Raw genomic sequence first — 13125 nt, 5'->3', positions numbered from 1 at the left:
TACTCTGGAATCATGTATATTACCAGAGGCAGATTAACTTTTTATGGCCACAGTACCAAATGAGGCAGGACATGACAGAGAAGCATAAGTACTCCCAGACCTAAGATTTCTCCATACATGCAAAACCGTAACAGGGCTCATTTAAATAGATTGGAAAAGATTTTAAAGTTGGAGTATTTCTGTGTGATACAAATGTCTTTCATCTGCAAATTGCTCAGTCGTATTCTGGGAAGCTGAAACGGCCATAGAAATCAAGCAGAACAAACAGTAAACTGGTTTAGAAAATATATTTTATTCATAAAATGGCTAAACATTGATGCCTATACAAACTATCTTGAGGATAGATAATTTAGTCCATGAATAGAAAACTCAGAATATTTTTGTTCTTCCTTCAATATTGACAACTAAAATAACAACAGAAAGTAAGAAGATACCCACACTGCACGCTGGGAAGCCTTGGCTACTTGTCTTTAGATGTGTAAAACCCAAAGAAGGTCTCCAACACTTTGCAGGGTCACTTCCTACACTGTGATCATTTAATGAGTGAACAGCATGTTAACTTCCCTTGAAATTCAGGAATTTTCAAAGATTCCTGAATATTCCGTCCAGAATCCGCTCTCCCAAAATACAGCTGCTTTTCCAACAAGGTAGCATCTTTTTATCTTAAGAGTTTAACAATGGACTTTGAAAACGTCAGCCTACATAAACAGGCTCTTTCCTTCTTTTTTTTTTTCTTCTTTAATCTGCTTGGATACCTTTCTGTACTCATTTTGAGAACATGAGAATTGTCACACTAGGTCAGATGAGCCATTCCAGTATCTTAGCGATTTGCCAAGAGCAGTTGTTTAAGGAAAACTACAGATAAGCAAGGCAGATATGCAATGAGACCCTGGAGGGATGAGGGCTCCAATAGGGATGGTTGATATTAAAGGATCACCACCTTGTAGATCCAGAGCAGTTCATCCCAATAAGAAGGAACTGAGACAAAAATGCCAGGAGGCATCTTTTCTGCTCCTTAGACTATGCACTTACACAATCCTGTTCCTCTGGACAAAGGAGGGCAAAAATTGCTGCCAACTAAGTGAGCAATCAACTCTGAAACCAAAAATGGTAACACAGAAATGCACTGCTGCTCCCATGGAAGGCAACTGAGCATCCACAAGAGAGAACGTCAATTTCGAGTAGCTGTATTGACTTGCTACAAGTAGTTTTCACCTCCAGCAGTTTCTGCAAGGCCAGCCTTTACACACATGCACTTTTTTTCTTTTTTTTTAAGTTCAAGGAATTATTCCAAGTAACCATAAAACTTTGATTCTCCAAAATAGGACTGATTTAAGAGAATTTTGCAGGAGGTGTAGGAATACAGAAACTCTCTTCATTCACACTCAAGTAGGAAGGTAAACCTTAATTTGGAAACAATATATATGATAAACATAAGTGTGACGAAAAACAGATTTCATGTTTTAACACTGAACCTCTAACTTCACTAGAGCAAAGAAAGTAATAAACTTACATTAGTTAATATATTTAACATCATTTAACTATGACGTTAAATATAGTTAAACCTCTCTTTGCTATCAGCTGTAAATTTTCCTAAGGACATATAGGCCACATCAAGTACTGTCTGACAAAGATAGTACTAAGATAATTCCTTTTTGGCATTGAAGAAACCATCACAGTCTGGATGCGACAGGATTGAAAGGTAAGTCTCTCTTAGAACGGCATATAAGAATGCACTGGATGCATAAGTTAAGACTGTCTTTGGTTTTGAAACACATCCAGATATGAAGAATAATATACCACACCCCCATTTTTTTTTTTATCACCAGTGGATTTGTTTCTAGAAGTCACACCATTCAAAGTTATCTGCTGAAAATGAATTTCAGAATAGTTTTCCACACAGGTATCTGTGTTCTTCACATCTTCAAAAAGGCAACCTGTAAAAGGAAGAAAACCCAACAATGTGAATAGTTGCAAAACTGCAGGCAAAACAAATATATTTCATTGCAGTAACTGATATAACATATTATAATCATCTCACTTTAAAAAAAACCACACTCTAACATAATGAGAGAGCGGAGGCTATATTTGAGAGCAGTGTTACTTTCCCACCACTTTTCTACCTAATTTGTCTCCTAAAAGTCCCAAGATCACTCTTTTTGCTCAAGCACTGCACAGGTTTCTGAACTACATATCAAAACCTTATTTTTTTTCCAGAATACCAAAGCACAAGTTGTTCATCTTGTCTAACTTAAAATGTTATTTGATACTATTTTGAAACTAGCTTATATTAAATTTTGGTACATTTCCCCGTTTTGCTGAATATTAGCTTGTTTGAACAATGCTATCACTATAAGTGAAATACTTATTCCAAAGTCAGGACGAAAAGTCCTGATGAAAAGTCCAAAATCATCAAGAAAAAATACCTTATACTTTAAAAAGAATAGGAACCAAAACACCTACTCTAGGAGAGAAGAAAATACTTATATATGATCAGAAGACAACAAATGATGTACCTCTTCTTTTTCGTGCACTGTCATGTCTAACAGCTATTTAGAGTGAAGGTGATCTATTGAATACAAGAGACCTATAGGATATCTGGTGTCCCAGCTAATTTGTTCTTGGTCAGATGCATGTATCAGTTTCTCCTGTATGGTTTTATTTGTGTTTAGCTTTCTTTAGAACCTGCAGGATAGTAACGCAGCAAGTTAAGTAAGCTGACTAGAAACACTATCACATGTCCAGATTCTCATTTGCCAAAGAGATTACTTCTGATATTCAATTGAGAACTTTGCTGATCACAAGGACAGAAAAAAAAGATGAACAGAAGGGCAATTAAAAAAAAAAATAGGGGAAAACAAAAAGGGAAAAAAAAAGCACCAGTCTTCTGAAAATATAACCTGCTTCTCCTACCCCATAAAAAGCACACAAGAAAAACCATACACTTCCTCTGTTTTCTCTCCGAGACCTTTCAACAGTCACTTCAGTGAAGACTCAAATCACCATTAGTTACCACTTTGGATTTTCAGAGCTGACCCTCAATCACCACTCTGCTTGAGGCTGTGACTAAAGAATGCATGAAGCATGATCAACCAGAAGGAATTGAATTAACGCATAAAATATCAAGGAGTGTTCAGAACAGAGGGCAAAACAGAGTGAAAACATTTATTTTGGATCCTATGCCCAAAGAATGTTTAAGAGAGAGTTATGTGTTTGCTATGGAGGATGTGAAAAATTAACCAAGTTTTAACATATCTAAGAGGCTTCTCAGAAAAATATTCATTCAAAGGATTCAGGTGTAAAATAGTAGGACTATGAGGCAATGAATGGGACATGACAATAGCAGTTCTTGGTTAAGAACAGAAAAAAATCAAGTGATCTTATTTCCTGAACATCTCTTTTGCTACTCCAAAGACTAACAGCAGGAACCTACTAGGAAGCTGCAACATTACTACATGGAAGAGTTTGTAACAGCTAAGACAACTGAGATCCCCAAAAGCTTCCATGTTTCTGAACCATTCTTTTCTTCTTCCAAATGGAACTAAAATTCAGAAAGAATTTTCATGTAGGACATAAATTTTTAGAAATTTCTATAGGCAAAGCTGGCCAGCAAACAGCTGGCTGGCCAGGGTAGAAGTCTGCCTGCTTTCCCATGAATGTCACACTGACATATTCCCACTGTTTTTATTCAGCTCAACTTGCGTTTTCCAAAACTAAGTTGCTACATGAAAAACATTTCTGTCAGCTCAACCAAGGGGTGTTGCAAAAGCTAGAGACTACTCATCATGTAGGGAAATATACCCACTAGGCCAAAGATTCCTACCCTCAAAGATATAAAATGGAAAGGAAAATCAATATGCCTGTCACCTCTCTCACGATTTAGTCACTCAGATGAATAGAGACAGATGCATAATTAATAGCAAATGTAAAGTCTTACAGATGCAGAAGAAGTCATAAGTAACAGAGGCTAGGGATGAAATCCTGGCACCAATTAAATCAAAGACAAAACCCACACTGACTGTAACAAGGTCAGAAATTTGTCCTTGTATTGCAAAGAAGAAAAAACAAGATCAAGAAGAGCAATAACCATCTCAATACACAAGAGCCAAAATTTCAAGCAGATTTTCCTACCTGAGATTGCAGGCTCCTTTGATACACAGTTTTGAGGGCTCACTGGAGTGGATATACTTGTTTAATTTGACTACTTGCTATATTTTATAATGCATGAAATATACTGCGTCACTCCTTTGAGAGGATTATTTGTAACACAATATTTTCCTAGACTGCTAGGCTCCCCTACTGCCCAATAAATTAAAAAACATCAAAAGGAATAATTTATCAGTGTCTGTATTTATATTTACTAACAATGTGAATGAAAAGAATACATTAGATCATCTCTACAACTGACATACCCAACAAAAAAAGGACAACACATGTAAACCATAAGCTGTTTATGTTCTACATAATAGATGAAATACTATAGGTTGGGAAAGTGGGACTAAGTAGTTCTCCCCCTTAAACAGGAGAGATATAGGTTAGACATGAAGAAGAAATTCTTCCCTGTGAGGGTGGTGAGGCACTGGCACAGGCTGCTCAGAGAAGTTGCAGCTGCCCCATCCCTGGCAGTGTTCAAGGCCAGGCTGAATGGGGCTTTGAACAACCTGGTTTAGTGGAAAGTGTCCCTGTCCGTGACAGGGCGTTGGAACTAGATGATCTTTAAGGTCCCTTCCAACCCAAACCATTCTGTGGGTTCATCAAGCTCTGCTTCAAAGCATTTTTCCTGGCTTCATACAAAAAAAAAATCTTGCAGAAAACAGCAGGGTAAGGATATTTCCTACTGAATTAAGCATTCAGTCACAAAGTCAAACACAGAAGAGGAACAGGTGAAAGAAAAAAGTTGCAATTTCAGAAAATATTTTAAAAGCTATGGAAAACTAAATGTACTAGGAAAACAAAAGAAGGTGGTTCCAGATGGCAGAAGCTACTGGAAAGAAATCTTTTCTACCCAAGCAGTAGCACTGGGTGAGCGCGCAGAGTGGATGACTGCTGTAAGAGCAGCAGAAGCGTGACTAGAGGCAGCTAAACAATACATTTTAAAGAAATGCAATCTGCAAATCCAGTGCATACAATCTGTCTTGTGGAGCTGACAACACACGCAGGAAACAGAGCACTAAGAGAAAATTCTTTTCTCAGCTAAGGGAAAGAAAAGCAGTTCAACCTTTCAATCAGCTGCAAGAACTAAAATGAAGCCAGATCCTTATTTCTACAAAACAGGAAAACAACCCGCATGCCAGAAGATGCATTCCCATGCTCTATCACAAATTTTTAAACTGTCCTTATGCTTGCATTCTCTTTAAAGGAGAACAAGTGAATCATGCATAAACAAAGATCTCTATGTATGTCTCAAAGCTGAGGACATAGACTTTCTAATACCTACATCTCTTCAAAGAGTTAAACAAACGTAGGTAGAAGATGTACTACAGATTTTTTCTTCAGTATTAGAGAGGGAATTGTACTTCTGTTTACTTGTGTGTAATTATAGAGGAAAATAGTGGATTGAAAGTAGTTACATATGCTTCAGTTTCAGCAGAAGAAAACGAACCTGTTAAACCTATGAACGCTTCCTGAAATATGACTGCCCTGGGTTTGCTTTTCCATTCCACAACAAAGAACAAAACTCCACCACCAGGATCTGAACTGAAACTTAAATACATAAAAGACATTTTACTGTTGCCTTCTTTGAAGAGTTTGAAACACTACCACAAACACTTCTTAAGAGTACATTGTGTTTTAGAAGAACAAAACCTACTATCTTAAATCGTATGTACTGCAAGGAGACATTCTGTACATAAAGAAATACCCATGCTTTAAACCTGTACATGTGCTAGGGTGAAATCTGGCATGACTGAACGACTGCAGATCAACCATTGATTATATGCCAGTAAGGCTGCAGCCTACAATCAACATCAAATGTTGTATTCATTTCCACCCAAGGCTAACAGGTAACCAAGCAATGCTATGCCATCCATGTGCACACAAAAAGAGTAACCTCCACCAAAAGACATGGACAGCTGTGAGGAGACCTCTGCTTCTAGATCCAGCTGCGCTGGTGAAAGACATTACCTTCACAGGCTCAACAGTATCCCTCTGTGCAAGTTACTGTTCCTCTCTCCCCACAAAACAGCATTTCAAGCATTCTACCAACTGCGTGGTGAAATCAGACCAACATGCTGCACTAACTGGACTGATTTATCCTAGAAACGAGAAAGGGAGGGCTCACACAAACAAGGGAAGAGATGAAACTCTGGTGGAAAAAGGAATGAAAAGCTGAGAATAGTGGTTTTTTTTCCATATGTACAGCTGGATTTGGAAGATAATGTTTACTCATAGCCTCATACCAAAGTCAAATTCACATAGAGATTTGTGCTGCCACAAAAGCTATGGCTAGTGCTAAGTCTTATGCTTTCAGCCTTAATAATTACAGCTAGTACAACTGTTAGGTGGTTGGAATTACAGTGCAATCAAGATGCCCTGTACATAGTATACACCTCTACCTTGAAAAAAAATCAGAGAAAGTGAGCAACCTGATCCAGTTGAACATATCCCTGATCATTTCAGTGGGGGGTGGATTAGATGATCGTTAAAAGTCCCTTCCAACCCAAACCATTCTATAATTCTGTGATACTATATGAACACGTTCCTGTGACTATAACGAGGCCAACACCTCCACCACCGCTCCACACCTCCACCGCATCCTGTATTTAACAATGCACTGGTACAACTACAGCAACAATGTGCAATAACATCCAGAGAAAAGGCCACAGTCCTGCCTGATACACTTCTCACCCCTGTAAAACAAAGATAGATCCTGAAGTCAGAGGATTAAAGCATCTGCAGCATATCAAGGTCCCAGCCCCATAAATATCTAATTTCTGATGAACTCTACTCAAAGTCTGGTGCTCCCACAGCTGCTGATTGAGGGATGGGAGACCCAAAGGAAAACTGCCTTTTCTGAGGTGCAGCAGTGCTCTCCCCATTGCTGCACCACCACCAGAAGCAGCAATGTCTCACAGCTGTTACCATTACGGTGTGGATTAGTAACTATTGGCACACATTACAGCTCAAGAGTTTGCCTGCCTACCCATACTGCACAGTTTACATACTTGCTCTCACCTAACAATCTGGGACCAAGTCCACTGATGCACAAATAACCTGTTCCAGAAATACGTTTTGGCACCAGTGTGAATGAACGGACACAAAGCAGATGGCATGAGATGAGCAGAGACGTGAGAGAACATTAACTGCTATATTTACACTTGCTCCCACTGAATCCACAGACCCATAAAAAAGCAGCTGTCTTTTCCAGACTGAATGTTACAAAGCTGTTGCATATTACCCCTACACCTCTGAGGCTCCTTCTGGGAAGTGCAAAGGCATTTTTAGAGGAAACTGGAGAGTAAGGCAGCATATTCACTACTTGGAAGAATGAGAGGAGCCAGAAACGAACCTACCTTGAAGGCGTATGATTTACTTGCCCTAAGATGGACTCGTGGTAGCCTGCAAGCTCCCTGGCTGGAGGAACCACCAGCCTGGGCTCATAGCAGCAGAACTTCACACCACTAGGTTGGCAAGTCTTAAATTCTTTACTATGGAAACCAATTTCAAACAAAAATGTGATTAGAGGAATATGAGCCACTTGAAAAGATCACTAAAAAATTCTACAATACTACATGTTACTGAATGCCTTCTTTGTCTCTGTCTACTCTGCTGCAGGCAGTCCTGAAGAGCCCTGTACCCCTGAGACCTCAGATGAAGTCAGGTCGAAGGAGCGGTTTGCCTTAGTCGATGAGGAATGGGTTAGAGATCAGTTGAGCAATCTGGACATCCATAAATCCATGGGTCCAGATGGGATGCACCCGCGGGTGCTGAGGGAACTGGCGGAAGTCATTGCTAGACCGCTCTCCATCATCTTTACCAAGTCTTGGGAAACGGGAGAGGTGCCTGAGGACTGGAGGAAAGCAAATGTCACTCCAGTCTTCAAAAAGGGCAAGAAGGAGGACCTGGGTAACTATAGACCGGTCAGCCTCACCTCCATCCCTGGGAAAGTGATGGAACACCTTATCCTTGGTGCCATCTTAAGGCATATCAAGGATAAGAGGGTTATGAGGGGCAGTCAACATGGCTTCGCCAAGGGGAAGTCATGCTTGACCAGTCTCTTAGCCCTTTATGAGGAAATAACACGGTGGATGGATGATGGCAGAGCGGTGGATGTGGTCTACCTTGACTTCAGCAAAGCATTTGACACAGTCTCCCACAGCATCCTCACAGCTAAATTGAGGAAGTGTGGTCTGGATGATCAGGTAGTGAGGTGGACTGTGAACTGGCTGAAGGAGAGAAGCCAGAGAGTTGTAGTCTATGGGGCTGAGTCTAGTTGGAGGCCTGTATCTAGTGGAGTGCCTCAAGGGTCAGTACTGGGACCAGTATTATTTAATATATTCATCAATGATTTAGATGAGGGAATTGAGTGTACTATCAGCAAGTTTGCTGATGACGCTAAGCTGGGAGGAGTGGCTGACACGCCAGAAGGCTGTGCTGCCATCCAGCGAGACCTGGACAGGCTGGAGAGTTGGGCAGGGAGTAACTTGATGAAATATAACAAGGGAAAGTGTAGAGTCCTGCATCTGGGCAGGAACAACCCCAGGTTCCAGTATAGGTTGGGAAACGACCTGTTAGAGAGCAGTGTAGGAGAGAGGGACCTGGGGGTCCTAGTGGACGACAGGATGACCATGAGCCAACACTGTGCCCTTGTGGCTAAGAAGGCCAATGGCATCCTGGGGTGTATTAGAAGGGGGGTGGTTAGTAGGTCGAGAGAGGTCCTCCTTCCCCTCTACTCTGCCCTGGTGAGACCCCACCTGGAATATTGTGTCCAGTTCTGGGCCCCTCAGTTCAAGAAGGACAGGGAGCTGCTGGAGAGAGTCCAGCGAAGGGCAACAAAGATGATTAAGGGAGTGGAGGATCTCCCTTATGAGGAAAGACTGAGGGAGCTGGGTCTCTATAGTTTGGAGAAGAGGAGACTGAGGGGTGACCTTATTAGTGTCTATAAATATATAAAGGGTGAGTGTCACGAGGATGGAGCCAGGCTCTACTCAGTGGCAAACAATGGGGGACAAGGGGCAATGGGTACAAACTGGAACACAAGAGGTTCCACTTAAACTTGAGAAGAAACTTCTTCTCCGTGAGGGTGACAGAACACTGGAACAGGCTGCCCAGGGAGGTTGTGGAGTCTCCTTCCCTGGAGACATTCAAAACCCGCCTGGACACATTCCTGTGTAACATTATCTAGGTGTTCCTGCTCCGGCAGGGGGATTGGACTAGATGATCTTTCGAGGTCCCTTCCAATCTCTAGCATACTGTGATACCATGATACATATTGACTGAACAGACACAGTCAGACAAGCCAACTTTCAAATATTTAATTAAGTAAGAAGCTATAATCTAGGGTCAGTATAAAAGTCTTCTTGACCATCACTATCATGCTTGAATCCCAATGGAGACTAAAACATATCCAGAATACTCTCACAGCCAAACATGGCAGCACTGTGCTGGACAGGCCGATGTGGTGATGGCAATAATGAAATCAACAGAAGCACAAATGGTGGAACTATATTATCCTGACAAGCTAAACCCTTGCAAATTGGGTTATTATCCATATTGGGAATATTATCCAAATTGGGAATAAAGATATGTGGAATGGCAACTTGACCCACTAACCCCTAAGGGGCTGGGTGTGGAGGAAAGGACATTTTGTGAAGGAAGGACTCTTACCTTGCTCAGTCCACAGAAGAACAAAGTAATTTTTTAGCATATGTAACTGCAAGGAATTTCCACCTCAAAGAGAAGCGGTTTCAAGCAGCAATAACTCTTAACAGGAAACAGTTTTTGGTCAGTGCTGTAATACCACGGCAGCAGAGAAACACAGGTGCCAATGAAAGCTGGGGAGAATTAGTGTTTAGTAGACCTATCATCTAACCAGCCAAATTCCTCAGGACTTCTAGGAGAAGGCCAGGGAAAGGCAACCCCTCTCCTGTACAACGTGAAAGGCGCTGTACATCTGTGGGCTTTTCATTCTCCATTGCAGGAAGAAACTAATCAGGAGAACATTACTCTGATAAATCACTTTAGTCTTCTGCTCAAGCTGGGGAAGATATAAAATATAACCAAAACAACAAAGCAGAAGAAGAATTAGATTCCTTTCATTCAATTGCTAGTGGAATTAATTCTAAGCAAAGCAAGGACTTATTTTTTAACTATGATTTCTCAATCTGGTAATATCCCATCAGGATTAACAAAATCATAGAATCATAGAATAGTTAGGGTTGGAAAGGACCTTAAGATCATCTAGTTCCAGACCCCTGCCTATAAATCTATACGAAATGAATCTACAAATCAGCATGCACTCTTTCAACTGATCTTTCCTAAAAATATTAATTTCCTATAACAATGAAGCAGGATTTAAAATGTGATGGAGATAAATGAGAAAAAAGCTAGAGATTCCTCTGCAGTCCCAGGCTGTGCACATGCACAGCAAGCTATCTCTTTGCTTATGTAACAGTTGCATGCTGAAGCTTGCAAAAGCTTTAAGGGGAAAACTACAAGCAGCTGAAAAAAGGTAGGAAATATATCTCTCTGTGCTTTTATTTATTATGAGGGCAAACTTTTTTTTTTGGATTTTTTTTTTTTTTTTTAAATTTTAGATCAAGCAGTTCTTTGTGAAAAAAATGAATGTTTTTTTTTAAGTTAGTTTTTCTGGGAGTTTTTGGGTGTGGTTTTTTTTTTTTCCGCAGGTTAATTTGAGAATGCTATTAATCTTTTGTTTCCCTACATTTAGATACTAGAAGCTCCAAAACTTCATGTCTTTACTTTGTCTTTTTGCCAAGCCTTTCTCGTTAGCCTGTACTACTTCTCTTTCTACTGCATAAGTTACTTCTTGTGGTACCCATCATGGAGACAGGCACAGAAACAGCAGCATTATTTACCTTTGGTAGTCTTAAATACAGTTTCTCTCTTGAATGCAAACCACAGTGAGGAATGGAACTTACTGATAATGTTGCATTGCAATTACTGATCCAAAGCAAACCAGGCTACAAAACCCACAGAATTTAGGGATTTCTTAGTCAACATGAGATGATGTTTGGTTTTTACTGTAGTAATTACCATGCCAAACATCATACTAATCAAGCAATCCAAGCAGCTGTGTCAATTTACGGCAAGCTAGCTGCATCCTAAAGCTAGAGACACATGAAGAAATTAATCATCGGCACACCAAACTGGAATATACGATGCAGCTCCTATAAACTTTTTAGCCTTGCTGAAAGGTGTTACACAAGGCTGAATTAGAGAAGGTTGCGTTTGCCAGCCTTCCAAAGACCTGCATTCCAACGCACAGATCACCGCTTCACACTTTCACACACACAGCCTGCTGTCACAGGAGGATTTTCTCCCGGCCAATTTCCTCAAAGTCATGTCAGTCTAAGGCTCTGTTCTGTTTCTGCAGTTCTTGTATCACTCAATTTCTTTGCCCTTTTGGCAATCTGTTTTAACTCACCAGTATCAACAATACCCAAGCATGGCTGTGTCTTCCCCAGAAAGGGAAAGGAGTGACACACTGCTTCTGCTGTAGTATGCAGCAATAGCACCTCTTCAGTATTTCAGCAATGTATTTCAATGTCTCAGTGTCAAGGTATCTCATCAATGAAGAAAAGAATAAAAAAAAAAACACCCAACAAGACACTATGAATAGTTTGAGGTCTTTTAAAAGAAAGGTCTAAATAGAAAGATACATGGATTTATTTCGTTGATCACGAAGTAAGTAAATTGCCCCTAATTCGGGAGGGAATAAATAGGGCCAAATAAGCAGCAACATAATTTCTCTAACAGTATCATCAAATCACCTCTCTCAAAAGTAAGCTGATAAAATATTGTGTATGTCAGGTGTAAGAATGGGAATAGTCAGCATACTATGCATTTATTTCTTTGATAAGATGCTGGCTTAAACAGATGTTTAAGATGTTCTGGCCATTTGCATGGCTGTTGCTCTCAACCAGATGCTCTTCGGTGGTATTCTCTTCAATGTGATTTAGGACGTATTCTATTTCAGTAAAATACCCCCTTACTGTATTCCAACCCCACTATAACTTAAAGAGGGGAGCACTGAGAAATGAGAAAGAAGCACTGGGTTTAGAACTTTACTGCACAGTAACACGCACAGCTGGATTCTAGGCTGGCAAACATCTCCTTCCTTCCTTTTCTTCTCCTTTCCCTTGAGCCATGATGTCCTACAGCGAACTCTAAAACAAGAAGTTGACTTTCAAGTACTGCATCATGCAAACCAGGAAAATGAATAACATAGTCTTCTTTTACCAGCTTATTTTTCCAGCTGAAATGATTCCTTCACCGCAAACTAGTATTTTTTCTATTATTCCCTAATACCAAACCATTCACCACATTAACTCAAGTTTTTTTTCTCCTATATTTAACCACTACCTCTAATATTTTTCTCCTCACACCAATCAGTCCTTCTCCCTTAAAACCCACACAATACACCCTCAGTCAGGGTTTACCTCCAGCCTGTGCTGCGGCTCATATACTACAGCAGGAGACAAAGTCTGCAAGCAGCCTTGCTCAAACTGTTCCCCAGGAAAAGCAAGATTACTACAAAAATAATTATCTGTTCCCCAGCTGCAGCAGCAGGTAAAAATCTGCAAGCCAAAATCCCCTTCAGGGCCTGGCTGGAGATGCCTGTTTTTTGCTTGTGTTTCCTGTCTTTTTTTTTTCCTTCCCCCTCTGCCCTTAATAGGAGAAAAAAAAAGTAGCAAGCTAAGATTATTTTAAATTTTGAAGCAACATGGTGGAAAGTCAAAGAGTAGAAGGAACTGAACTGGAAACATAAGGAGAAAGGAGGAAAAAAAAGTATCTATCTCTTGCTAAAAACTGCAGTGTAGACAAGAATCCCCACTAAATAAAAGTAATTGGTGTGGTGTATTATAAAGGCGATCTTACAAGTACCAACTAAAATAATTACTCGGGTTTCCTTCATGCTCTCCACAACTCTCCGTGTAATAGCAG

The 13125-nt window shown here is 40.3% G+C and overlaps 1 protein-coding gene across 2 annotated transcripts in view; it reads right to left on the bottom strand.

Annotated features, from left to right (window-relative positions):
- Positions 1 to 273: 273 nt before the first annotated feature.
- UBE3D (ubiquitin protein ligase E3D) overlaps positions 274 to 13125 on the bottom strand; it is an 89515-nt gene continuing 76663 nt past the window's right edge. For both annotated transcript variants that reach the window (XM_061460404.1, XM_061460410.1), the window contains one exon: positions 274 to 1937. In XM_061460404.1, coding sequence (XP_061316388.1) covers positions 1917 to 1937 — 21 coding nt within the window. In that variant the 3' untranslated portion in view covers positions 274 to 1916. The remainder of the gene's footprint in view (positions 1938 to 13125) is intronic.

The sequence above is a fragment of the Pezoporus flaviventris genome, unplaced genomic scaffold (assembly GCF_033815535.1).
Source record: "Pezoporus flaviventris isolate CSIRO_AGI_PZ_B2104156 unplaced genomic scaffold, CSIRO_AGI_Pfla_v1 ptg000031l, whole genome shotgun sequence".
Taxonomy (NCBI): domain Eukaryota; kingdom Metazoa; phylum Chordata; class Aves; order Psittaciformes; family Psittacidae; genus Pezoporus; species Pezoporus flaviventris.
Note: the sequence above shows the minus strand (reverse complement) of the source record. Positions and strands in the feature narration are given on the sequence as shown.